Below are 24392 nucleotides of genomic sequence, written 5' to 3' on the forward strand. Positions count from 1 at the left end.
AGCAAAATGATATAGGACTTATCGACTCAGTTTTACTTTTTCTACCTGTCTACGAGAGATGTTAAACCAATTCTGGGACACCCTGTATATATATATGCGTGTATGCACATATAAACGAATTCACGTTTTCACGTGTTTTTTGAATTGAAATTTCAATTAATAAAATCATACAGGATGCTATACTTGCATCTCTCATGTATGAAGGACCCCATATACCCCCCGAACTAATTTTAAAATATTGCGAAAAAAACTCCTCAGCCAGGAGTCGAACCTCCGGCTTTCCGGGCCGTCGCCTTCTCTGTTAGGCCACCGAGGCACTTGGAGTTTGATTTTATGAATTGAAATTTCAATTCAAAAAACACGTGAAAACGTGAATTCGTTTATATGTGCATACACGCACATATATATATAGCACATTCACGCACAACATCCTGTGAACGGCTCTTAACGTCCTTGTATTCAGATATTATTAGTTTAAAAATTATAATAGTTTTTTAAACGCTTATATCTTTAAAACTACTAGGTATTTTTTCAATTTGTTGTTTTCTTTTTTTGTTTTTTGATCGACACAGAGAATCATTTAAACTTCGATTCGAAGAACCAAAAAATGAAAAAAATATTGATTTTTCGCGGAGATATTCGATCTTAAAGTTGCGCGATCCTCACAGACCCAGTCTACAGTACTCGTAGATTTTTTTAAGAGAGTCTACAGGAGAGAGAATAGCTAATTGTAATTGTCTTAAAAGTACTTTCGAGATAAAAAGATGTACCTGCTTGTATGAAAACTGTGCCATATTTCAGTCAAAATAGATCAAAGATATACGTGAAGTCAAATTGCACGAATCTCTATTGGTATAAAAAAAAAAAACGGAACATTATATTAACGAATTATTAATATGTTAATGTTATTAATATTGATATGTTAATATTATTAATATTATTGTTATATGTGTTGATGTTATTAATATTAATATGTTAATATTATTAATACCAATGTTATTAATATGTTTACGAATTATATTTTATAAACAAATATATACGCGCTAATGCGCATAACGCATTCGACAGTGCGTTTTCTTGGCCATCTTCCAGTTGCTTAAAAAAAAGCTTTTGATGACTCATTCGATACTAATGCGCTTACATATTGTAACAGCTGTGAAAAATATCAAAATATGTGTCTTTAAATGTATTAAATATATTTAATTTATTTAAAGACAATATGTAACAATATGCAACAAAATATGTGTACATATAAAATGTGTTTATGTAGTTATCTCTTATTTTGTATAACAATATTCCAATGTAAATTGTTTTTTACTTTGAGGTAGATTTTCTCTTGTTTTTATTTTTGAGTGTTTTCTCAAATCTTTTTTATATATATTTTATCGCTGTTGAATACATATATGTGCCTGATCTTTGATAAAATCAAGAGACAATAAAAATATATTATTTTTATTAAAAAAAAAAATAAAAACAATTTATCAAACAATAGTGTATTTATTTGCAAAAACAAATCATATCTCATGATTAATAGAGTAAATGCTATTCCAATTCCGTAAGTAAATCTGTTACGACGTGTGTGAAATTATGGTTTATACATTTTATTCAAATCGCGATACTGTTTATTTCTCTTACGTATAATCTGGATTCGCTTAGATTTGGTCTAAAATGGCATATATGAGCCAGGGAGATGTCACCGGAAACGGCTGGAAGTAGCGAGAACGAGTCGATGAAAAGAGTGGCGATAAAAACAACACCTTTACTTGTTGTGCGCATGTGTAGATCGAATAGTCTCGAAAAGGCGCCAAACAAATATAAACCAACCGCACCAACCGCTGTTGCGCAGTTATAAGGTGTACTTCGTGATCGGAGCTACGTCGATTCTCAAGCGAGTTGCTTGTGCGACTTTGACAAGTAAATTTTAAATAAAGCGGAAAAGAGTATTCCGATCTGCTGTGTTGAGAAAAACGCATCGTTGATTTTTTAAAGAAAACAACAAGGTATGTATTAGATTCGTGTTTACACTAGTTTACATACTTGTTGCGTCAAGCGAGTTATTGATTTTTTTTAGTGATAACACACAGACAGTTGCGCAAAATCGCGTGAAAACAAAATTACGAAGATTTTTTTTTGTTTTTTTTTGTTTGATAATTTCTATTCGAGAGACACAAAATCACAGTATTTTACTTGCCGCAACTATAGAAAGAGAGTTTGTCGATTAGATGTTTGTTTATTGACGTTTTGTTGTATACGTCTGTAGGACACGCAGTGTAATACGATAATATACAGGGTGTCTCAGAATTGCCGTACAATCTCTCGTAGGCAGGTAGAAGGAGTAAAACTGAGTCGAAAAGTCCTGAATCATTTTTTTTTTNTGTGTGAGCGCTCACTGACGTGCGCCTGGCTAAAGGTCTGCGCTGATTGGCCTGATTTACTCAATAATTACTCTTTTATTATAAATAATAGAAAAAAATGGTTCAGGACTTTTCGACTCAGTTTTACTTCTTCTACCTGCCTACGAGAAATTGTACGGCAATTCTGGGACACCCTGTATAGAATAAAATCTTGATTGTTTCCATAAACAATTGTTATTGGTTGAAATAAATACTTTTAAAATTAAACATATAATATAAGATACGCTCGTTTATATAAAACAATAAAATATGAAAAAATAACAAGGTCTGTTTCGAGCTAATAGAAGATTTTAAAGATTTTTGTCAAACACTCTTGTGTTTGATTCTTGACTTCGAAGATGAAGTGTTTACGTTTTAACATTACATCCTATGTTGGACTCTTCCATATTGTAAGGTTTTATTCATCATCTACGTTCTTTTGCGATATGGCGTAATAATTTTTGTAATTTTTGTATCAATACTGAAGAAGGCTCAAGTGAGAGCCGAAACGTTTATTTGTAATTTGNAAATTTGCAATTTGTAATTTGTTTTTTTGACATCATTCTATATCTCTGATATCACTGTTTAATATTAAAAATCTTTAAGATCTTCTATTAGCTCGAAACAGACCTTGTTATTTTTTCATATTTTATTGTTAAATACTTTTAAAAATAATCTTTTTCTTTTTTTTTTCAAATATAAATAGAATTATTTTCTTAGGAATATTTTTGTGTAAAAATGAAGAATTGTATGAAGCTTCAAGAATTTTCAAATAACAATAAATTTTGGCTGTTGAAGCAATAACAGAGTGTTGTTAGAGTGTAAACTTTTAAATCCGTTTATTAAACAATTAAAAACTAAATTTAAATAATTAATTAATTAATTTACTTTGTTTAATAAACGGATTTAAAAGTTTACACTCTAACAACAGTGTTATTGCTTCAACAGCCAAAATTTATTGTTATTTAGGAATATTTTTATTGCGCGAAAAACTTTTCGATTGAAAACAATTGATTTTACTTGCAACAAAAAAATTTAAGATATAATCACTGAAAATTAATTAACCCACAGAAGACAATCATGGCACTGATACCAAGAAACGTATTTCGCAATTGGTGGGAGGATATGGATCGTTACCATCGTGAGATAGAAAATCATTTCCGCGACCTGGATCTGCGCGAGAAAAATCTGTGGCGAATGCCGCCTATACCGTCGTTCAACAACGTGTTTCGGCCGTGGCGTGACGTTTTCGAGAATTTAAACAGTCAGGTGGGCGGATCGGCAACGGTCGAGCGCGACGAAGACAAATATCAGGTGATTGTGGACGTGCAGCAATTTGCACCGGAAGAGATTACCGTGCGAACCGATGACAAGTGCATAACCGTCGAAGGCAAGCACGAGGAGAAAAAAGATAGACACGGCTATGTGTCGCGCCAGTTTGTACGTCGCTACGTGCTGCCCAAAGGCTACGATATGGGCCATGTGAAACCCAGTTTGTCGTCCGACGGTATCTTGACCATCACCGCGCCCAGATTGGCATTACCGGCACCGGGCGAGCGTATTGTGCCAATTCAGCGAAGCTACCGACCAGCTATCAAAGCCACATAATCCGTTGAACCAATCCCGGACAACGCAAAACGCTTAAGTTAATTCTGGATGATTTGGATAATTTCCAGAATAATTCTCGCAATGATAATTTTCAACGACAGATATTTGTGTTGTCCGGTTTTTCTTTGGTAAAGGACCATTATTGAATGTAAACAATCGATCGATATACAAAATATCAATATCGCAAACAATTGAGTTGTGTTTAGCAAGGGCGAATCACGGTCGATGTATCGGATATATAAATGTGTGTAGTTTTGTAACATATGAAAACTTAAATTCTCACGTACAAACTTTTTAAAGTCCAAATATTCCTAGGTCTCACTTTTATCTCAATAATTACCGTGAATTACTTTTGTTCATTTTATTTCAACATATGGTGTATTTAGTATATATGGAATTGTATAAATTGAACAAACACATTGAACTATAACATAATGTAATGTTGTTAATTTTCTGATGGCTCTTAAAAAAAATATAAAGTGTGTTCAAAATTTTTACTCTAAGTTTGTTTTTAAAAATTAGTTTTAGTTTATTTTGCTGTAATACAGTTAATAACTGCTAATATATTTTGTAGAGGTTGTCATTCTTATGTAACTATTAGTTTAGCTTTATTATATGTTATTTAGATAATTAAAACTTGCGGTGAGGTTAAATGTAGAGCTCATGTGTTTATATAATTTTAGTTTGCGTAATGCTTTTTTTTTTTTTTTGGCAAGGAATGTGAGTTGTATAAAATTTGTGTGCGAACGATATATACGTCGAACTACGCGGGATATTGATATATCACTCGCATTAGAAATTAAGATAGTAATATATACGTGCATATTATGTAACACGCTCCATATTCATCTTTTGAGTCGAACGATTACAATTGTGTTCAAGCGACAATTACGCACATGTTCCATTTTCAGTGCCGAGACGACTTTTATGGAATTTCCGCATAGTTTTTTATGAATTTTATTTTTCAGCGCTTTATGTTTCACCGTGTCATTACTTGACTTGTACATTTTAATTTATATAATCTATATATGCATTGTTAATATATTTTTCAATACAGATGTAATTTTGATTTAATTTTGAATGTTATATTTTAACAATTCTCGTCCCTCTTTCTACTAACATTTACAGTAACTCTAAACAGTATTGGCACACACATTTAATAATAATGCATGTAAAATAGTTTGTTGTACGTAGAGTTGCCATCCGTCCTCTTTTCTCGGACACTGCCTTTTTTTTTTTTTTTTGTTTTACAGTACCCGGGGACGTCCGGGCGGATTTTCCGAAGGTGTTTGCGGTGACTGTTCGAGGTTTTAAGCAATCTTCTAAATATTTTACTTTATCTCTCTCTCGCGTTTTACCCTGAGGATAGCTATTCGTTCTCTTTTTCCTCGGACGCTTGATTGCAACCCTAGTTGCATGTCTTATCATGGAGTTGGACATTTAGAATTTAAGGAATTATTATTATGTTTATATATTATGAAGAAATGTGTTCAGATTTGTTGCGAGGTAATTTACTACAGAACGCAAGATTAACACTAGATTTACCAGACCAGTCATTTTGACTGGTCGTGCAATTTCAATTCAAAATTTTTACCGCATGTAACATTTGCTTTCCGAAATCATGTTGTGACTTTTGTAGCTATAAGTAGAGAATACATTTTATGAACTTAATGTTACTTTATATATATATTCATATAACAAATATATTTTTTGTATTTTTTAATAGGTATATTTAAATAGCTGGTATATCTAGTGTTAAAAACTTCAAGAGAATTTTTTTGTATTTTCTAAGTAAAACGCAAGTGTGCCAATACTTTTTTGAGTATAAAATTTTGGTTTCTTTTGCTTTAACTACAATATTGAGAATTCTGGAAAAATACACTGCTTCCGTATAAAATGTTATTGGACATATTTTGTATTAATACACACATCACTGCCCGGTAAAAAATTTTTCATATATACTTATACACAAATTAGAACTATTATATCTAATTATCCAAATTTTATATGCCGAATATGTCCATACAATTTTATACACGGAGAATTTCTTTTTTTTAAGAGAATGGCTTCAGAGATATTCCATATCAAATTACAAAATAACTCTATTAGTATCATGTTAGATACAAAAAGTTATATAAAACTATATTTTTACTATATTTTTAAAAAATTTTTGATATATATAATCATATATACTTATACACAAATTAAAATTATTATATCTAATTATACAAATTTATATGCCGAATATGTCCATACAATTTTATACATGGAAAATTTTTTACCAGGTGTATAAAGATAATTTAAAAAATGTGCCAATACTTTTTGAAGACAACTGTATAAAAGTTGTCTAAACTCGTAATTTTTATATTATTCGAATTATACATTTTAATAAATTATCATTCAAATTCAATTTTATATTCTATCATTGTAACGAAATGTACGTCGCTACGACGGTCCTCGATCTTCCTCGCTATCGGAGAACGGCTCTTGATCGTCTTGATCTTGCGGAAATCGCACCGGTTCTTCCAAGATTATTTCTTCCGCAGGAGTTAATCCCTTCAGCCACTTAGCTTGCTTCTCTATTTCCGGAATTTTCTCATCGATTAATTTCTCCATGTTTATTTTGTTTATTTCTTCTTGTATTCGTCTCTTCAGCGGTCCTTCGATCGCATCCATAATTTGATATCTACAAGATCAAAAACGCATTAGCAGAAGAAACACAAGAAAATATACAACAACATGTTTGCATGTAATTGAGAATACCGATTTCGTTACGTCAGATACGTTTTTATGCTTTATTGTAATTCGATCCGAATCAGAAAAGCGCCAATTACGGATGTTGCGTTGGAATGTACGAGAGACTACAAATTTGCAACGATCATTATATGACTTGCCTAAAGAGATTTGGTAATATATTAGTGCTGGCTTCAGCTACGTAGTCGAATGTGCCAGCGCCGTGTACTCTCGCCTGGATGTTACCCAATTCGAGCTCCAGCTCTTCTAGAGCGGCACGTTTTCGCGTATCTAGCGGCTGACTAAGTTTCACTTCTATTCGCAAATACTGCACAGTGAAAGATACAGTACCAGAGCGAGACAGGACGCCGCCGATTACGCTCACTTCCCAGTGCGTCTTGCCTTCTAGCTCCTGAGTACCGACATCTAGGAGCGCGTACACCTGTATAAGGGTATGGTGAATATATAAATACGGTGCAGCAAACAAACGCGTCGCCCACAAAATCCCAAAACCGAATCGACTTGCGATCGTGATATCTTACGTAACGTTTTATGCAATCGTTATGCGATCGTCGCAATTATGATAATTGAACTGCGCCTAGTACGTTAGTAGTACGTGCTATGTTTACACGATTTAATAGTCAAATTCGTTTTAAGCGATATCTATTTTTTAAACTAATATACGAATATAAGGTCATGAAGAGTTGTTCGCAGGGTATTGCGCGGAAATGTGAGTATGTATATATATGAATGCATATATATATATATATATGTATATATATATATATGTATATATATATATATGTATTCACGTGTAATATTTTTCCCGTGAGTTTTTAGAATTGAGAGTAATCTCTATTAATCACTATTGTTGAATTTACACGCTGGAGGAAGAAGCGGTATTAAAAAGTATCAGACCATCTTTGATAGATGTACGAAGTATTGCGAGACAAGCTTCAAGTGCCTCGGTGGCCTAACAGGGAAGGCGACGGCTCGGAAAGCCGGAGATTCCAGGTTCGACTCCTGGCTGAGAAGTTTTTTCGCAATATTTTAAAAATTCAGGGGGTATTCGGGATCCTTCATATATGAGACGCAAAATTAGCATCCTATATGATTTAAAGAATGTAATTTGAATTCTAAAAACTCACGGGAAAAATATTACACGTGAATACATATACATATATATATGTATGCATTCATATATATACATACTCACATTTCCGCACAACACCCTGCGAACGGCTCTTCATGACCTTATATTCATATATTAATTTAAAAACTATAGAGAGCCTGAGAGTAATCTCTATTAATCACTATTGTTCAATATCTATATTTATATTTAACTTGTTTTGTTTGCTTACAACTCCGTTTTCCATGGTTATTGTTATATTTCCTATGCGGTAAAAACTAGCAAGACCGGTGATCCAAGTATGCGACGAGGTGACCGTGAATAAACCGATGGTTTGCGTATAATCCTTCAGTCTATACGGATCATAGCCCATCCGTGATACTTCTTTGCGTGCTTCCGCAACCGCCATGTCAAACGGTGAAATCGAATTAGGAAAATATTGCGGTAATTGCGATATCTGTTTGTTTACCTCGCCTCTGAAATACAACATTCTTTATTTGTCTTTTCTTGTTCTCTTTATTTTTGAAAAAGTACGTCTTACCTTACGTTCGTATTAACTTCCTTTAATATAAACGGTTTTATGCTGTCAAAAATAAAACTGCCGACGGAATTGATGACACCTTGGAACACCGATCCTAGAAGAAAGAATCTTTAGTATGAAGCTGGAAAACTCACACAGAGAGACGTACTTAGTTGAAAGAAAGAAATATATGATATTTTCGTCTATGTACCTATAACCCAGTAAAAAATTTTTCATATATACTTATACACAAATTAAAATAATTATATCTAATTATGCAAATTTATATGCCGAATATGTCCGTACAATTTTATACACGGAGAATTTCTTTTTTCAAGAGAATGGCTTCAGAGATATTCCATATCAAATTACAAAATAACTCTATTAGTATCATGTTAGATACAAAAAAATTGTATAAAACTATATTTTTACTATATTTTTAAAAAATTTTTGATATATAATCATATATACTTATACACAAATTAAACTTATTATATCTAATTATGCAAATGTATATACCGAATATGTTCATAAAATTTTATACATGGAAAATTTTTTACTGGGAAGAATAAATGGAATTTTGGAAATTTAATTATATTTGAAGTTATATTTTCTCTTTCTCTCTAATTCTCTATAAATAACTTTACTTAAGAAATAAATAATAAAGTAATAAATAATAATATAAACAATAAGGAGTAAATAATATAACAAAAGTTTCTGTAAAGTAATTTTACTTCAAAAGCACTATGGAACACTATCGATAAACTATCGATAGTTTGTTCAAAATTATCGAACACTATCGATGATGACGACTATCGATAGTTTTCTCCTCTCTCTCCCTCTTACCTAGAAATCCTAAATTCGTGAAGTCGAGGTCAATTTTATTAAAAGTGAGATCCATGTCGATATTTTGGGCCTGCAATTTACCATCGGTGGCAACTTCGAGTCTGGCGATACCCTCGACATTCACGCCGGTGAGTTTCACCGTAAAATTGCCGGCGGATTTTGAAAGCCACGACGTCAGAGTGTACAATCCGCGAATATCGAGAGTATCGATTTTTACTGCGACAGTAACCTTACAAAAGTTATTAGTTTTTATTTTCCAAGAAAATTTTACAAGAAAAATTAAATAAATATTACTCACAAAAATACAAATACTATAAATACTAAACATCATGTTAGCGTAACAAGATATAGTAATATTGGAAAATATAGTATGTATTTTTATACTTTATATTGTTCGTTAAAATAACTAATTAAAAACTAGATTTTAATCTATTAAAAAAAAAAATTATATGCGCGCTCGTATCAATTATTGCATCCCATTTACATTTTTTCACAATATTGTGATATCGTATTAGTTGTCATCTAAAATATAATGCATCTTTTTTTTTGTTTTCTATGAAATGTACGTTCGTGTTAAGAAGTTCAAACTTTATTTTTATTTTTTTTTTTCATCAAATGTCTGCTTTACGTTTCTATTTAAGATATATAATTCTCGATAATTGCTTGATGCGTTATACTCAATGATTAAATTTAACAGAACGAAACTTGCGATGGTTCTTATCGTCATATTTTATATTTTGGGAATATCAGTATTTGTTACTGGCGCATACGATTAAATGACTAACTTATTGACGTTCTACGTTCGAGTTACATAGCGAATATATACATACTCCCCGGTAAAAAATTTTTTATATATACTTATACACAAATTAAAATAATTATATCTAATTATGCAAATTTATATGTGTCGAATATGTCCATACAATTTTATACACGGAGAATTTCTTTTTTAAGAGTCTTGACGATAACGTGATAAGAACAACAACTTTTTCGTCAGAACAAAGAAATGTTGCATCTTGGTTATATTCCACTGATGATGACTACATAATAAAGTCGAAACGTTTGGAATAAATCGTTTACAAAAAAATTTAATGCATAATACCTTGCAACCGGTTCGAAAGCCCGTTACTTACCAATCAATTGCTTTTTTAAGAGAATGGCTTCAGAGATGTTCCATATCAAATTACAAAATAACTCTATTAGTATCATGTTAGATACAAAAAATGATATAAAACTATATTTTTACTATATTTTTAAAAAAGTTTTGATATATATAATCATACATACTTATACACAAATTAAAATTATTATATCTAATTATGCAAGTTTATGTACCGAATATGTCCATACAATTTTATACATGAAAAATTTTTTACCGGGTTTATATATTTCATTTTTACTTTTAAGTTACCTGCATACGAGCTAGTTCTGACTCTACATGATCAATACGGAATTTGGACAGTCCGTAAACGCTAATGTTTCTAAAATTCATTGTATATATAGAAAACGAATGCTTCATATCCGGCACTGGCATCGGATCTGGTATCGGTACACCGGGCAACCCAACCGGATCGTCTTGCTGATAATGCTTGAGGATGGCACGAATTTGATCCCCGAGCCGTTCCTCGCCCGCTGCCATCTGAGCTGCTTTGTTCTTGTCTAAGATATGTTATAAGCCGTTAATAAAGCGAATATTATGTAATGACATGTTTAACGTCAATAAATAAATATAATACAAATTTGTTAAAACAAATTTTTAGACTCCTAATTTTAACATTATCATTTTGAAAAACTTTTAACGAAAAATAAAAACTATTTTTAATGAAATAAACTTGTAAGAGTTTTCACACAATATTTTTAATTATAAATAAATGCTGTTTTACGAGATTGCTCTTTGGACTTTATTATATTGCGTAAGAAGAATAAATCATTTCTGTGTAAAAAATAACGTGGTAAACAGTTCTAGTATTTCCGTATTTTCATATTGTGAAACGATCAGCACCATTCGTCACAGTTTTATTTGCATAATTTTTTTAATTACTTCTTAAGTTCGTATGAATTTATTTAAAAAAAAAATCATTAGGATTATATACCCGGTAAAAAATTTTTCATATATACTTATACACAAATTATAATAATTATATCTAATTATGCAAATTTATATGCCGAATATGTCCATACAATTTTATACACGGAGAATTTCTTTTTTTAAGAGAATGGCTTCAGAGATATTCCATATCAAATTACAAAATAACTCTATTAGTATCATGTTAAATACAAAAAAAGTATATAAAACTATATTTTTACCATATTTAAAAAAATTTTTGATATATAATCATATATAATTATACACAAATTAAACTTATTATATCTAATTATACAAATTTATATATACCGAATATGTCCATAAAATTTTATACATGGAAAATTTTTTACTGGGTAGTTTTCCAGTTTGAATACAAGTCATGTTTAAGTAATTAATAAAAGGCTATACCAGCAAGAAAAAAAAATCATTTAGAGAAAACGTGATTTCTTGCTTATATAATATTTGGTTTGATGAACACACAAAACTCTATTACCTTGCCAAAGTTTATATTAAGTAAGACAGGTATCGTACCTATTGAAGTATTAACTTTTGGCTCGTCACTTGCACACACACTTAGGAAACATAGGAAGCAACACACTACCAAAAAGATTGCGTATGCTCGCATTTTGAATCGAGCTAAATGCAACTCGTACTTCATATTGTTTTAACTTTTCTTCTCAGCTAATATATACGACTTAATATAATTGAAATTAATATCACAATACAAGCACCATGTATTCCAACGAATTCGTATGTTAATTACGTGGTTAATATTATTGTTGATTTATGACTCTTTGCAATCCTAATTAACACTGGGGATTTTCTTTGACTAATTTTAAGATGTTCTTATCATTGGAGAACAATGATGAACGGCATGTGGTCTGTGGCCGACTGAGAAATGCGTTACTTGTTGTCACTTGCGTTGGACTGGTTGAGAAGAGCTTACGTTAGGGAATTTAATGTACGATAACACTGACAGGTCATTGAGGGGCGAGGGTCAACTTCGCTTTATCTCCGTCCGCGTCCCTTTCCTCGCTGCCCTTCTCCTTTTGCGTAGCATTTCCTCCTTTCTCTGTTATTACATACTCATCCTATTCGTATCTTCAATAGCATTAGCGTGGCATGGCGTTGCCTAAAGCGTATTGGTGTGGTCATCATTTGACGTAAGGAAATTCTAATCAATGATAATATTTGATTCTTTTATCCTCTGCTTGTGTCTTCTAAGAAAATGCGTATTTCCAGTAAAAACAAGAACGATTAAAGTCATTCCATTTTGATTTATTCTTTCGTTTTTCCTACATTAATTGGTAATTATTTACGTTAGGGAGGGCCTCACCGATTTTGACGACCTTGAAATATGTCGTTAAAGTCAACATTCTGAACATAGTTTTCGAGAATATTTACAAAAAACTTGAGTTAAATTTATCTTACGATCACACTTTATTTTTCATGTTGTTCTTTTTGTTTGTGTTGTAGGCGAGAGGGCTGCATCCCCTGCATCTCCCCTTTCATGTAAATAATTACCCATTAATTTTGATGTAATACTCATTCAAATAATTATAAACTAAATATAAGATATTTAAGATATATACAGGAGATAAGGCCTGGTTTATGCGAGCAATAACTGTTAACTTATGCCGGAACCGGTAAAGTTTAACTATATGATTTTAATACTTCTGTTTATACAAAATTGCCGAAGGCGTATAAACAGAAGTATTGGAATCCTATAGTTAAACTCTACCGGTTCCGGCATAAGTTAACAGTTATTGCCCGCATAAACCAGGCCTAAGTCTGTTAAAATGGGTAGCACGTTTTTCTCGAAAAACGATTAGAGACAAAGAAAAACATTTATTATCAAAATTGTAGGATATTAAAGAAAAAACATATTATGGTTTTATGGTAATCTTAAAGGTAATTATGTAGAATAGGGGGGAGCCACCTCCGATTTCAATAATTTTTACATATGTTGTCAAGGTCATTGTCCCGAGTAATAATATGAAGGTTTTAGGCCGCGGTCGTTGTTTGTTTAGAAGTTATGAGAGGAAGAAGTTTCATGAATGAATTCTTATTTTTCGGTTCCACGTACAGACGGCGTCATTAATTCGAAGAATTGGCGCGGGGATCGGAGGGCAAGCGGGGCGGTTAGAAAGAAAGAGCAGTTACATTATCGACACGACGTAGTTGTGGACACCCGATTGCTACTAGTTAGTTAGTACGGCGCCCGTTGGCGCTACGAGCAACCGCCCCGCTTGCCCTCCGATCCCCGCGCCAACTCCGCGAATTTTTGACGCCGTCTGTATGTACGTAGTTGGAAAGCACCCATTATCAAGTATGTCTAGAGATTTAAAAGTTTATATGTCACAAAACACACTTTGGCGCGCCAGATAGAACTTGTAAGAATATTACAAAAGTATTAAAAAACACTTTCAACGCTTGCAGGAAGAGAAAGTATTAAAACTGTAAATTGTAGACACAAAGGTTATTTTTCCTGTCAAAACACTATGCACGAAGCACTACGTAGTTCCCGAATTTTGCATCAGAGGCGTTGCTGCGTTCAACAGAAGGACCGCTTCGTAACAGTCGAACGTGATTGGCTCTTACTTTTAGATCCAGTACATCAACATCAAATTTTTAAGTTGATGAGAAATTACAATTTGAGAAGTCTTTTACTGTAGGTTTCGAAATTGGTCTTTTTTAGACTTATAATATTTTTAAAAGTTATGTCTATTCCTGCAAAGTGTATTTTACTGAATATCTTTTTATTTAGTATATATAAACTCAATCTCTATAGACATATATACAGGGCCATCGATTATTAGACCGGCCCAGTGGTCTCGCGGCCTGAGTGCAGGGGCTGCGAACCTGGAGGTCCCGAGTTCGAATCCGCTCACCACCTAAGGATTTTTTCCGGGCCGGTCCCTTTCAACCGAGTATATTGGTTGATTGGCGAACTTAATCGGGCCTCCAAAAATTAATTCGGATGTAATCCAGAATTAATTTCCTTCCCACAAGGCGAATCGTAGTCATGGTGCAAGGTTGGTGCAAGTATGGCTCTTTGGACCGAAACTAACTAGTCCATACGCCAGTCTAAGTCAAAAGAATATATAAAGAATATTATGGCAAAAGCGCCAGTCTATGTCNGAACGNAGATACAAAGNCNACTNTAGCAAAACATACGCTNTGCTTTGCNTAAAATCTAAAAATTATGTTGTCGATTGAAGAAGACCGAGAAACGATACTTCCGTGACGACGGTTACGTTGGAACTTCGAATCGTAGTCATAACACCTTGAGCACGAGTCCGACATAGATGGGCACGCCCACTGTGAAAGACGGCCGTGTATCGCGTGGTAGTAAGTAAAAACCAATTCTGGCTAGTCGCGTATCTTCGCAATGAGGTTTGGTTGGTTTTTGGTGCTCTTTTGGCTCAGTGGACCTACAAAGCTAGTCCATACGCCATTCTACGTCTTTTTTGATGATAGGTTTAAAACCGTGGATTGGGTTCCTGACGCCTAGCCACGGAGTTGTATACTGGTTTAAACTAACAGATAATAATAAAGAAAGTGGTGTAAAACACCGAGAATTGTCCAAAAATATTCGCAGCGTAACTACGCTCATTCAACCGGTACGGCTGATGCAACCCAACTTATCTTCGCAATGAGAGGCACGAGGCCCGAGAAAGGGAGACGCACGAAGTCCAAATATGGGCATAGATGGTCGAGCGTCATTATGCGCAGGCGCATCTACCAAGTGAGTGCGAGCGAGACAAAGCATTGGAAAGTGAAAGATAGAACGCGAGAAAGAGAAATGCGCAAGCGTGCTTGAATGTTCACCGCATGCGCACAAAGCAGCTGGAGAGAGAGGCTACTATATTGTCTGCACCGTAACATTGAGCTTCAGGTCGGCACCGTACTAGCAATATAGGAGTATTACATATATGTATTTGCTCTACTTTGTGCTTAACATAACCTCTAACCATGTTTATTTTTATTGCCAAAACAAAAATGTCATATATGGGAAAAAAGATTAATCTTGATTGTTTAATACTATTTATCTAAATCTGAAACAATTGCACGCTTATTGAATAAATATTAATAACACGCTTTAATAACATTGGTCAATCACATCAAACCGATGTGACGCGCACGCTGCAGCAAGTTACAAAATGGCGGGAAACTTGAATCGACATACATATGCGTAGATTTAAAATAAATTGACACATAGATATAATTAAATATTAATAGAATTTCTCTCCAATGCATCTCTTGTTTCCTTGTGCGCTTATGCATAATAATACTTTTAGCGGTGAACTAACCGCGGAGAAAATACGCTCATGGTCACGCAAATGTTATCGTCGGTTTGTAATACGAGATCACGTGATGCAGTAGTTGCGTTTATTTATAGACGCAAGTCTATCAAGGAAACTTGGCACTCTTGGCAGAATAATATAGTCGCACGTCGCTATATACATGACTATAGTTTATCATATTTGTGCGTCTTTTCGTGACAGGACCAAGTATATTCATGCAAAAATATGCGACAAAATTCTTTGTATTCTTTTGGTATTTCGAAACAGGAAAAGTGCTAGAAATACAAACTGCGTTACGTTCCGAAACAAGTGCGTTTTTTGCTCTCAAAGACTGTTTATAAATTAAGCTTACGTTTAAAGGTTCAACGATTTCATTGAAAACGATACAAGGGAGATGCAAATTTGGAATTAGCCTTCAATGTTTTGTTCACGATTCATACGAACGATCGAATGAAAATTATGTCGAAGCCCGATGCACCAAAATTTGTCATAGCGCTCTTCTCCTTCAAAGGAAAAAATAACGACGAAGTATGTAAAAAAAAAAAAAAAATAGTAAATGAAACTTTTCTTGTACAAAAAGTGATGTCCGAGTATTATAACTGAGTAATCTTAATATAAAATATATTTTTTAATTAAAATATAACATTCTTGATTTTTTAGTTATGTTTTAAAAAAGGAGATGTAATAACAATAACTCAGATAGATGACGAAGGTTGGTGGGAAGGTACTTTACATGACAAGACTGGTTGGTTTCCTTCAAATTATGTCAAAGAATACAGAGTTCCAGGTATATCTTTAAGATTTAAATCTAGTTTAAATTTATCCGCATAATTTTAAAATATATTTCAATTCTCTTAAATATTTAGCATATCTTATATTTTAAAATATTTACGTATGTATATTCTAATGAATAATATGCACACAGATGGCCACGCATCAATTAAAACATCTCCAGACAGAAGTCCACAGGAATCACCTGCGTATCAGAAACTTAATCGTGATATAGTATTAAAGGATATTGTTGATTCTGAAAGAGTAAATGTAGCAGAATTGCAAGGCTTAGTAAATAATTTTTTACAGCCTCTTGAAGCATCATCTATGTAAGTTACGTATAAAAAGATATGTAACTTAAAAAGAACTTATACATTTGTATGTGATATATTTGGAAACTTATATTGTAGATTAAAAAAAGATGAATATAAGCAGTTACTTGGTAACATTCATGAAATCTTGGAAACTCATCAATGTTTGCTGGCAAATTTAGAAGCAACCATTTTACAAGGATTGTCCGCAAGAGTAGGAAATCTTTTTCTAACTATTGCATCAAGGCTAAAATCGATTCACATTGCATATTGTAATAATCATCCACAAGCTGTTTGTATATTAGATAGATACAGGTAGTTAAAAAAAAAATATGATTTGTTAAGAGGATTTTTTTTTTAATGCACAAGTTAAAAATATTAACTCTTACATGACTGTTTTAGAGATGAATTAAATGAATTTATGGAACATAGTGGAGCAATACCACCTGGCATATTGGTATTAACTACCGGTCTTAGCAAACCGTTCCGAAGATTGGATAAATATTCTGCTATGCTTCAAGAATTAGAAAGGTACACCGAAAAAAATCATCCCGACAGGGGCGATACTCAACGTAGCATAGCAGTGTATAGAGAAATTGCGGTATGATAATCATTTACATATTATAATTCACAATGTTTTACATATAATTCAAATTTGTTTTTTGATTTATTTACAGGATTATTGCGCCTTTATACGCAAACAGCGTGAATTAGCACTCCAAATATTAACTAGCGGAATCAAAGGTTGGGAAGGTGAAGAGTTGAGCTCATTGGGCGAGATTCTTCACGTTGGGTCGGTAACTTTAGCAACTGGCGTAGATCGTAGAGACAGATATTTCGTTTTGTTTCCCACTACGCTATTGGTGCTCAGTACCAGTCCAAGGATGAGCTCTTTTATTTATGAGGTAGAGTTCACAAATAATCAAGAAATAAAATTTATATAAAAGTTTCAGTCTATACCATTGCATAAATTATTTTTGTATAGGGAAAACTCCCGTTAACTGGTATTAATATAACTGTAATCGACGATACAGATGAAATAAGAAATGCTCTGGAAATTACCGGTACGTATCATGAATATCTATCTGTAAATATGTATTCTCATAATTTATTTGTTTTGCCAAAAATAAAGAAAATTTTATTTTACAATATGAATATTTTTGCAGGACCGATGATTGAGAGCATTGTTGTGTTGTGTGCTACGCGAGAGGATAGACAACGTTGGATTGATCTCTTGATTCAAGAACAAGGCATTAATCTTCTGAGATTACCGACTATGTCTCGTGTGAGTTGTCATCATCCTCCGTATGCGCGACTCTCGAGGTATTTTGCGAAACTCGTGAGAAGAAAAGTCATATATCCCGAATTAATGAAGAGATTACTGTACATACAATACGTGCTGAAGCCGGATTTCAGTAATGTAAAAATGAGAAAATGTAACGTGACGTATACTATTTTCCCCGCTCGCAGTAGCGAAGAATCGGAATTGGATATAATTGTAGGAAATGATAGTAACGTGCAGGAAGAACCGCGAATATTGCGCAAATCCTCGCTGATATTGGATGTTAGATACGTAGTAGATAATACTGATCTTACTACGGTAGGTTTGGCAAACACTTCCTCGCTCACGAATTTCGCATCGAGAGTCGACGATCGTTCTACCTTCGAAACTAGTAAAAGTTTACCCGTTAACGCGACAATGAGTCACATCCTGCCGAATGTTCCCCTTGCATCAAGTAAATCGTACGTGGCGAATCTTCAAACACGTTATAACGAATTTTGTCGGGAACGTTTGGAGATTTCGCACGACGGACAGGGCAATGGTTTGACAGCAAATTATTTGGAAGCGATTGAGTTTCGTCCAAAGAAATCGACGAACGTTCTAATTCAACATTCTACAAATTTCGCCACAAATAGCGTCGAGAGAGAATTTCAAGAAACATGCGCAAATACTAGTTTACGATCGTCAGATTCGGGAATGGCTGAAAGTTATCACTTGAATTCGTTTGAAATTAATTCTTGTTACAAATCATACGCATCTAGCCACACTAAATATACAGATCCTGTAAGAACATCTCATAGCGAGAGCGATAACGATGAGAATAAGTTCGAACATCAGTGTATCTGCACCTCGCCCTTCGGCTCAACACCTCGGGATAGTGCTCACTCTCTAACATCGTCCAAAAATATTATCGAGTGTAGTATTACGAAACATAGTAACAACGATAATGATTCCACCAATGGTGGGGAAAAAGTTCACAAAGCTGTATTAATTCACCCTTTGATAAATTATGGAAATGTACCCGAAAAAAGATACACGGAACCGATACCGTACGCGCATAAGAATGTAATTAAGAAAGTCAGTAGACGCGTTGTTCGCCCAATCAAACCGATTATAGAAGAACACGATGAACCGACCAATCAAGTATATTCATCTGGATTATATGCTCATTGGTGGCTCAAGAAACCTATTCCGATATTTGGATGCACGGATCAAGGCAAGCTTCCATAGCATGGCTGTTTTATTTAATAATTTTATGTTTTTAACCGTAATGGTGTTCTTTTACTAATTATCACTTCTTCATCAAATGCTCTCTTATTTCACAGCCATGTTGTGTGAAGTAAGCTATTGCTTTACTAACACAATACATATAGAATAGCTCTGAAAATATCACAGATTATTTATTTCATCAGTTAGTCTTGATCTAGAGTAAATATAGCTTTTTAATAAAATTATATCTTATAAAGTGATTATTACATATAAAATATATTTTATAAAATAATTTTCACATAAAAATACATGTAACAACTCACAAAATATAGTAAATATTAACAGAGACAGTTTTATGCATGAACATGAAAAGAAAGGACTCGAATTAAACTCATTAAACTAAATACTTTTATAAATACGTATTGGTGTTTTACATTGTGTAGCAGATGAACAGCCAGACCAGCAGCCTAAACGGGAAAAATCAAAGACAGATAGTGGAGCATTTTATGTCTCCAGGGATTAAGACACCTTGGAGTCTTGCATCATTGAGACCTGCACCTCCTATATATTCTACTAAAAATTTTGGAAAAGTAGATACCACCACAGATACATCGCGCTTACCACGATCATGTAGTAAGATATAAATTTTTACATGTATCAAACAAATGTTCAATCTACATATGTATGATCAAATTCTCTATTTTTTCCATCGTATTACTTCTTTCTACATTGTAGATGAGCGACAGTTTGAAGAAGATGCGATTATATTGAAAGTAATAGAAGGTTATTGTCTTTCCGTCAATGCTAGATTTACTGTACATTCTGGAGAATCTAATTGTAAGTTTCTGTATTAAAAATATATATTAATCTGACAAAAATGAATTATTTGTAAACTTGTGGAAGTGTTTATTTTTCAGCAATGTTGGATTGTGAGTCACAAAAATCACGCGATAGGATATCATTTACACATAATAGAAGCAACTGGGAATCTTATAATGATAGGTAAATACATAAATATTTATATTTTGCAAAGTATGTACACACATATATATATATATACAGGGTGTCCCATATGTTCCGGACTGGTTGAATTTTTCGGAAATATACATTTTTTTTATAAAAATGTCTGAAACAAAAGTTAGAGTATAAAGTGATGTATATAGTGATGTTAACAGGTTGGGTAACGTCGTCAAGGTCAGATCAAAGTCACATTGTTTTTTTTTAAATGAAACGTTCTATTTTTTATTGCATATTCTTGTAGCCAACATCGAGTGTACATATACATATCTTTTTTTCTATAGTGTTAATGTATTGTATACAATTATTAACATGTTCTTTTTACAGGACATTAACAGAAACGGTTAAAACCTTGAAAAATCAAATGACAGACTTACAATCGCAAATGTCACTACTAACAAAACAATTAGATGAAGAAAGAAGATCGCGACTTTCATTAGCTGCTACAGTAAAACGTAGTATGGGAGTTATAGATGGATAAAAGTGGCAATAACGCTAAAAATTACAATCAAGAAAAGTTTTGAATTCAAGTTTTAATAACATTTATTTTATATATACATATGTGCAAAATAGTATAATCGTGAAAAATGTATAATATATTTTGTGTTATTGGAATGTTTTTATAAAGTTTACTACATGTATGTATATGTGATAAGATTGATATAATGCATGAGAAAGTATATTTATGTATTTTTTTTTAGCATACTATATACAGAAATGAAAGTTTAAAAATAAAAAACTATTACAAAATTGTTTGATAATATTTTGTGTAAAACATATTATATAAAATAAAAATATAATAATTAATAGTTAAATTTGTAATAAAAATAAGTATGAAGTGAACAATTTATATTGTCAGATAATTAAATTACAATAAAAATAAGATACCTATAAAAATTAAAAATATTGGTACAATGAGAACCACAAATAAGCATATAAGATTTATTTAGAGGAAATCATATAAACAACTAATCATTTAATATTTATATTTATATTAGACATTCTTGATATAAAATGTAACATTGATAGTATATTTCTTAAAATGTACATGTTAAAAGAAAAGTTACATTTAACGTAGTTTATTTTTGATACGTTCTAATTCATTGACTCTACTTCGTGCATGTTCTAATCTATGCCATGCCATTTGTAATACTTTTTGACTTGCATATCCAGAACCTTCATGCGGCTGACCTATAAATATAGTATTAGAAATACATGTTGATGAAAACAAAGTAAATTAAAAAATTAATAAGTTCAGAAAAAACTGTTTGGACAACCCATTTGACTTGAAAACATTAACATTTAATTCTACTTTCACTAATTTCATGTCATCTAATAAAAACATAAATGTGTTTGGTTAAAGAACACTGATGAAGACTCAAAATGTAGTCGAAACGTATGTAACGATTTGAAATATAATTCAACTGCAAAAAACCTGGCAATTTGTTTAGTAACGCCTATTCTTCCTGAACTTATTAATTATTTACTTCTGAACCCGAGATCAATTCCTGACTGACAACCATTATTAAATTAAAGAAGATACGTACCAGTTGAAACCTGGGTAAGATAATTAATTTGTTCACTCAATCTAGATTCCAACTGTCCTAAAGTTTTTAGAAATTGGTGTGTATTTGTCTCTGCCTGTTTCAAGCTTGTTTTTTCTTTACTCAGTTCCATGCAAGCTTGTCCTATATAATGTGCAATATACTGTGATCAAACTCATATAATGTATATATATATGTATATAATATGTATATATATACATACATTATATACATATACATATATATATATACATTATATACATATACATATATACATTATATACATTATATTACATTATTACATTATTGTTATATATATATATATACACACACACATATATAATATATATATTTAGATATATATATCTTTAAATACACAGTTATATTTATATTTTAATGCATTCATGTAAAATTACCTGCACTTTGCAAACATACTACGATATCTTTTTCGATAGTCTCTAAAATATTAATTCTTTCCATCGGCGGTGTCATTGTAATACAACTTAGTTTAAGTTTTTTGTTTGTACACAATGATTTTTGAAATTAGATTAAACGCTAAGTTATTAAAGTTTAACAAATGTTATTTATAGTTATATACTTGTAGCTCACAAGTGAAATTTTAGTATAATAATCCACGATATACAGATATAAAAATATTGACTAAAATATTGAATAATACTGAACAATAACAGGACGACACATCAAAACACAACGCTCACGGCCGCTCGCTCAAATTAATAGAGGTTAAAAAGATGTATGGGGGGAGTTAGGGCCTGAGCACAATAGAGAAAATATTAAGCCCGTTCTACATTGATCGCAAGCGCAAACGCAAGGAATAGATCTCGTAGAATTGACCAATCACGCTGGTCAATTGGCTGATTTGATCAAAACGATTAGTCAATGGGTGCGTTCAGACAACTCAACAGTTGCACAACGGTTGAGAGATAATCACTTCTGATTGGATAATACTTTTGGAACCGAATTAGATTTCGAAGAATAGTCCTATCATAAGTGATGATCTCTCAACCGTTGAGTTGTCTGAACGCACCCAATTCTACCAGACCTTGCGAGAGTTCCTTGCGTTTGCGCTTGCAATCAATGTAGAACAGGCTTTAGGAATAGGAATTAAAAACCAGAGAGAAGCCTGAGGGCGATGTCCCATTGAGCGGAAATCTATAGCGGAACGGAATGTGCGGAACCAACTCGACCAATCGTAACCACAGAAAAAGCGAAGGAAAGAAAACAGAATGGCTATGATTGGTCGAGCCGGTTCCGCACATTCCGTTCCGCTATAGATTTCCGCTCAATGGGACATCGCCCTGAGAGCGGCCAGGTCCATAAAGAGCCGTCTACAATGGAGAGTTGTAGGCTGTAATAGTAAGAAATTGACCAATCACAGACTAAGTACAGAAGAATAATCGATTGTGATTTGTCAATTTCTTACTGTTACGGCCTACAACTCTCCATTGTAGACGACCCTTAAGGCCTGTTCTACAATACAGTCGTAAGCCGTAAGTCGTAAGAAATTGACCGATCACAATCAATTATTCTTCTGTAATTTGTCTGTGATTGATCAATTTCTTACGACTTACAGCTTACGACTGTATTGTAGAACAGGCCTAAGAGAATGTGTAATCGCTTTTCCGCCCCATAAACTAGCGCATGTCCACGAGTGGTACACATTGGAACTACGCAGCCAGTCCACGAGCGACATGTCGGTGCGCTATGTCCACAGCGTGCGGTTCTATTCTGTGCTATGTGCACGAGTTTAAATAGTAGGATGCTGAACCGCTGGCAAAACAACCCTGGCTAGTACGGTGCCGACCTGAAGCTCAATGTTACGGTGCAGACAATATAGTAGCCTCTCTCTCCAGCTGCTTTGTGCGCATGCGGTGAACACATTCAAGCACGCTTGCGCATTTCTCTTTCTCGCGTTCTTTCTTTCACTTTCCAATGCTTTGTCTCGCTCGCACTCACTTGGTAGATGCGCCTGCGCATAATGACGCTCGACCATCTATGCCCATATTTGGACTTCGTGCGTCTCCTTTTCTCGGGCCTCGTGCCTCTCATTGCGAANATACGCGACTAGCCACGGCTCACAGTGGTCCAAAATCTCAAAAACGTGGTCAAAACCCCAAAAATAAAGTTTTGATCTAGAGAATTCTAACTGTTGAGGTGGCTACAGTAACAATGTGCCTATTAAGGCGATTTTTGGCGATCGTATGGTACATATACCAAAGTGTACAAAACTATAGTTCGAGTGACTTCAAATTATAGTTTGGTACACTTTAGTACATGTACCATACGATCGCCAAAAATCGCCTTTAAATGGCAAAAGAGAGAAGGGTCTATCTTTTGTACTTGAGTCTATGCTTTAATTCAAAGTTGGCTTTTGTTTGAGCAGCGTGTCGTGTGCGTCAGTACGAAAATAAACGTATACTTTAGAAGTGCATAACTTCTGGAAAAAATTAGTAATTTTAATTTTGTAAAATGGATGCTATTCCTGGAGGTAAGTAGAATATTTATTCGCATTGAAATAACTAAAATTGTCGGGTTGAAGATTGTATAATGATAACATTGTTTTTAAAGAAAACGCTAAAACTTTTCTGAAAATGTTTACAAATATAGACAAAAAG

The 24392-nt window shown here is 33.2% G+C and overlaps 4 protein-coding genes across 6 annotated transcripts; 2 read left to right on the forward strand and 2 right to left on the reverse strand.

Annotated features, from left to right (window-relative positions):
* The first annotated feature begins 1639 nt into the window (after window positions 1-1639).
* LOC109859649 (protein lethal(2)essential for life-like) lies at window positions 1640-5075 on the forward strand. Its single transcript, XM_020438109.1, has 2 exons — window positions 1640-2000; window positions 3465-5075. The coding sequence occupies exon 2, from the start codon at window positions 3474-3476 to the stop codon at window positions 3999-4001; it is 528 nt and encodes a 175-aa protein (XP_020293698.1). The 5' UTR covers window positions 1640-2000; window positions 3465-3473; the 3' UTR covers window positions 4002-5075.
* Window positions 5076-6317: 1242 nt separating this feature from the next.
* On the reverse strand, window positions 6318-12280 carry LOC109859643. The gene is made up of 7 exons (XM_020438087.1): window positions 11847-12280; window positions 10641-10888; window positions 9230-9458; window positions 8405-8498; window positions 8096-8339; window positions 6896-7176; window positions 6318-6687 (listed from the first exon to the last, which is right to left on the reverse strand). Exons 1-7 carry the CDS (start codon window positions 11971-11973, stop codon window positions 6447-6449), a joined length of 1464 nt encoding a protein of 487 aa, XP_020293676.1. The 5' UTR covers window positions 11974-12280; the 3' UTR covers window positions 6318-6446.
* Window positions 12281-15279: 2999 nt separating this feature from the next.
* On the forward strand, window positions 15280-20914 carry LOC109859642 (rho guanine nucleotide exchange factor 7). Of its 3 annotated transcripts, none has more exons than XM_020438086.1 (12): window positions 15280-16150; window positions 16283-16409; window positions 16548-16722; window positions 16804-17019; window positions 17107-17305; window positions 17382-17609; window positions 17690-17768; window positions 17871-17989; window positions 19639-19828; window positions 19931-20032; window positions 20099-20197; window positions 20540-20566. In XM_020438086.1, the coding sequence occupies exons 1-12, from the start codon at window positions 16073-16075 to the stop codon at window positions 20545-20547; spliced, it is 1620 nt and encodes a 539-aa protein (XP_020293675.1). In that variant the 5' UTR covers window positions 15280-16072; the 3' UTR covers window positions 20548-20566. The 3 variants fall into 3 exon arrangements, with proteins under 3 accessions (XP_020293675.1, XP_020293674.1, XP_020293673.1); XM_020438085.1 differs by having other exon boundaries at window positions 15282-16150; window positions 19642-19828; window positions 20113-20197; window positions 20540-20914; XM_020438084.1 differs by having other exon boundaries at window positions 15284-16150; window positions 20113-20197; window positions 20540-20912.
* A 236-nt stretch (window positions 20915-21150) lies between these two features.
* LOC109859648 (mediator of RNA polymerase II transcription subunit 11) lies at window positions 21151-22504 on the reverse strand. Its single transcript, XM_020438107.1, has 3 exons — window positions 22173-22504; window positions 21760-21900; window positions 21151-21403 (listed from the first exon to the last, which is right to left on the reverse strand). Exons 1-3 carry the CDS (start codon window positions 22246-22248, stop codon window positions 21282-21284), a joined length of 339 nt encoding a protein of 112 aa, XP_020293696.1. The 5' UTR covers window positions 22249-22504; the 3' UTR covers window positions 21151-21281.
* Window positions 22505-24392: the final 1888 nt, after the last annotated feature.

Source organism: Pseudomyrmex gracilis, unplaced genomic scaffold (assembly GCF_002006095.1).
Source record: "Pseudomyrmex gracilis isolate BER0280 unplaced genomic scaffold, ASM200609v1 scaffold_274, whole genome shotgun sequence".
NCBI classification, from domain to species: Eukaryota; Metazoa; Arthropoda; class Insecta; order Hymenoptera; family Formicidae; genus Pseudomyrmex; species Pseudomyrmex gracilis.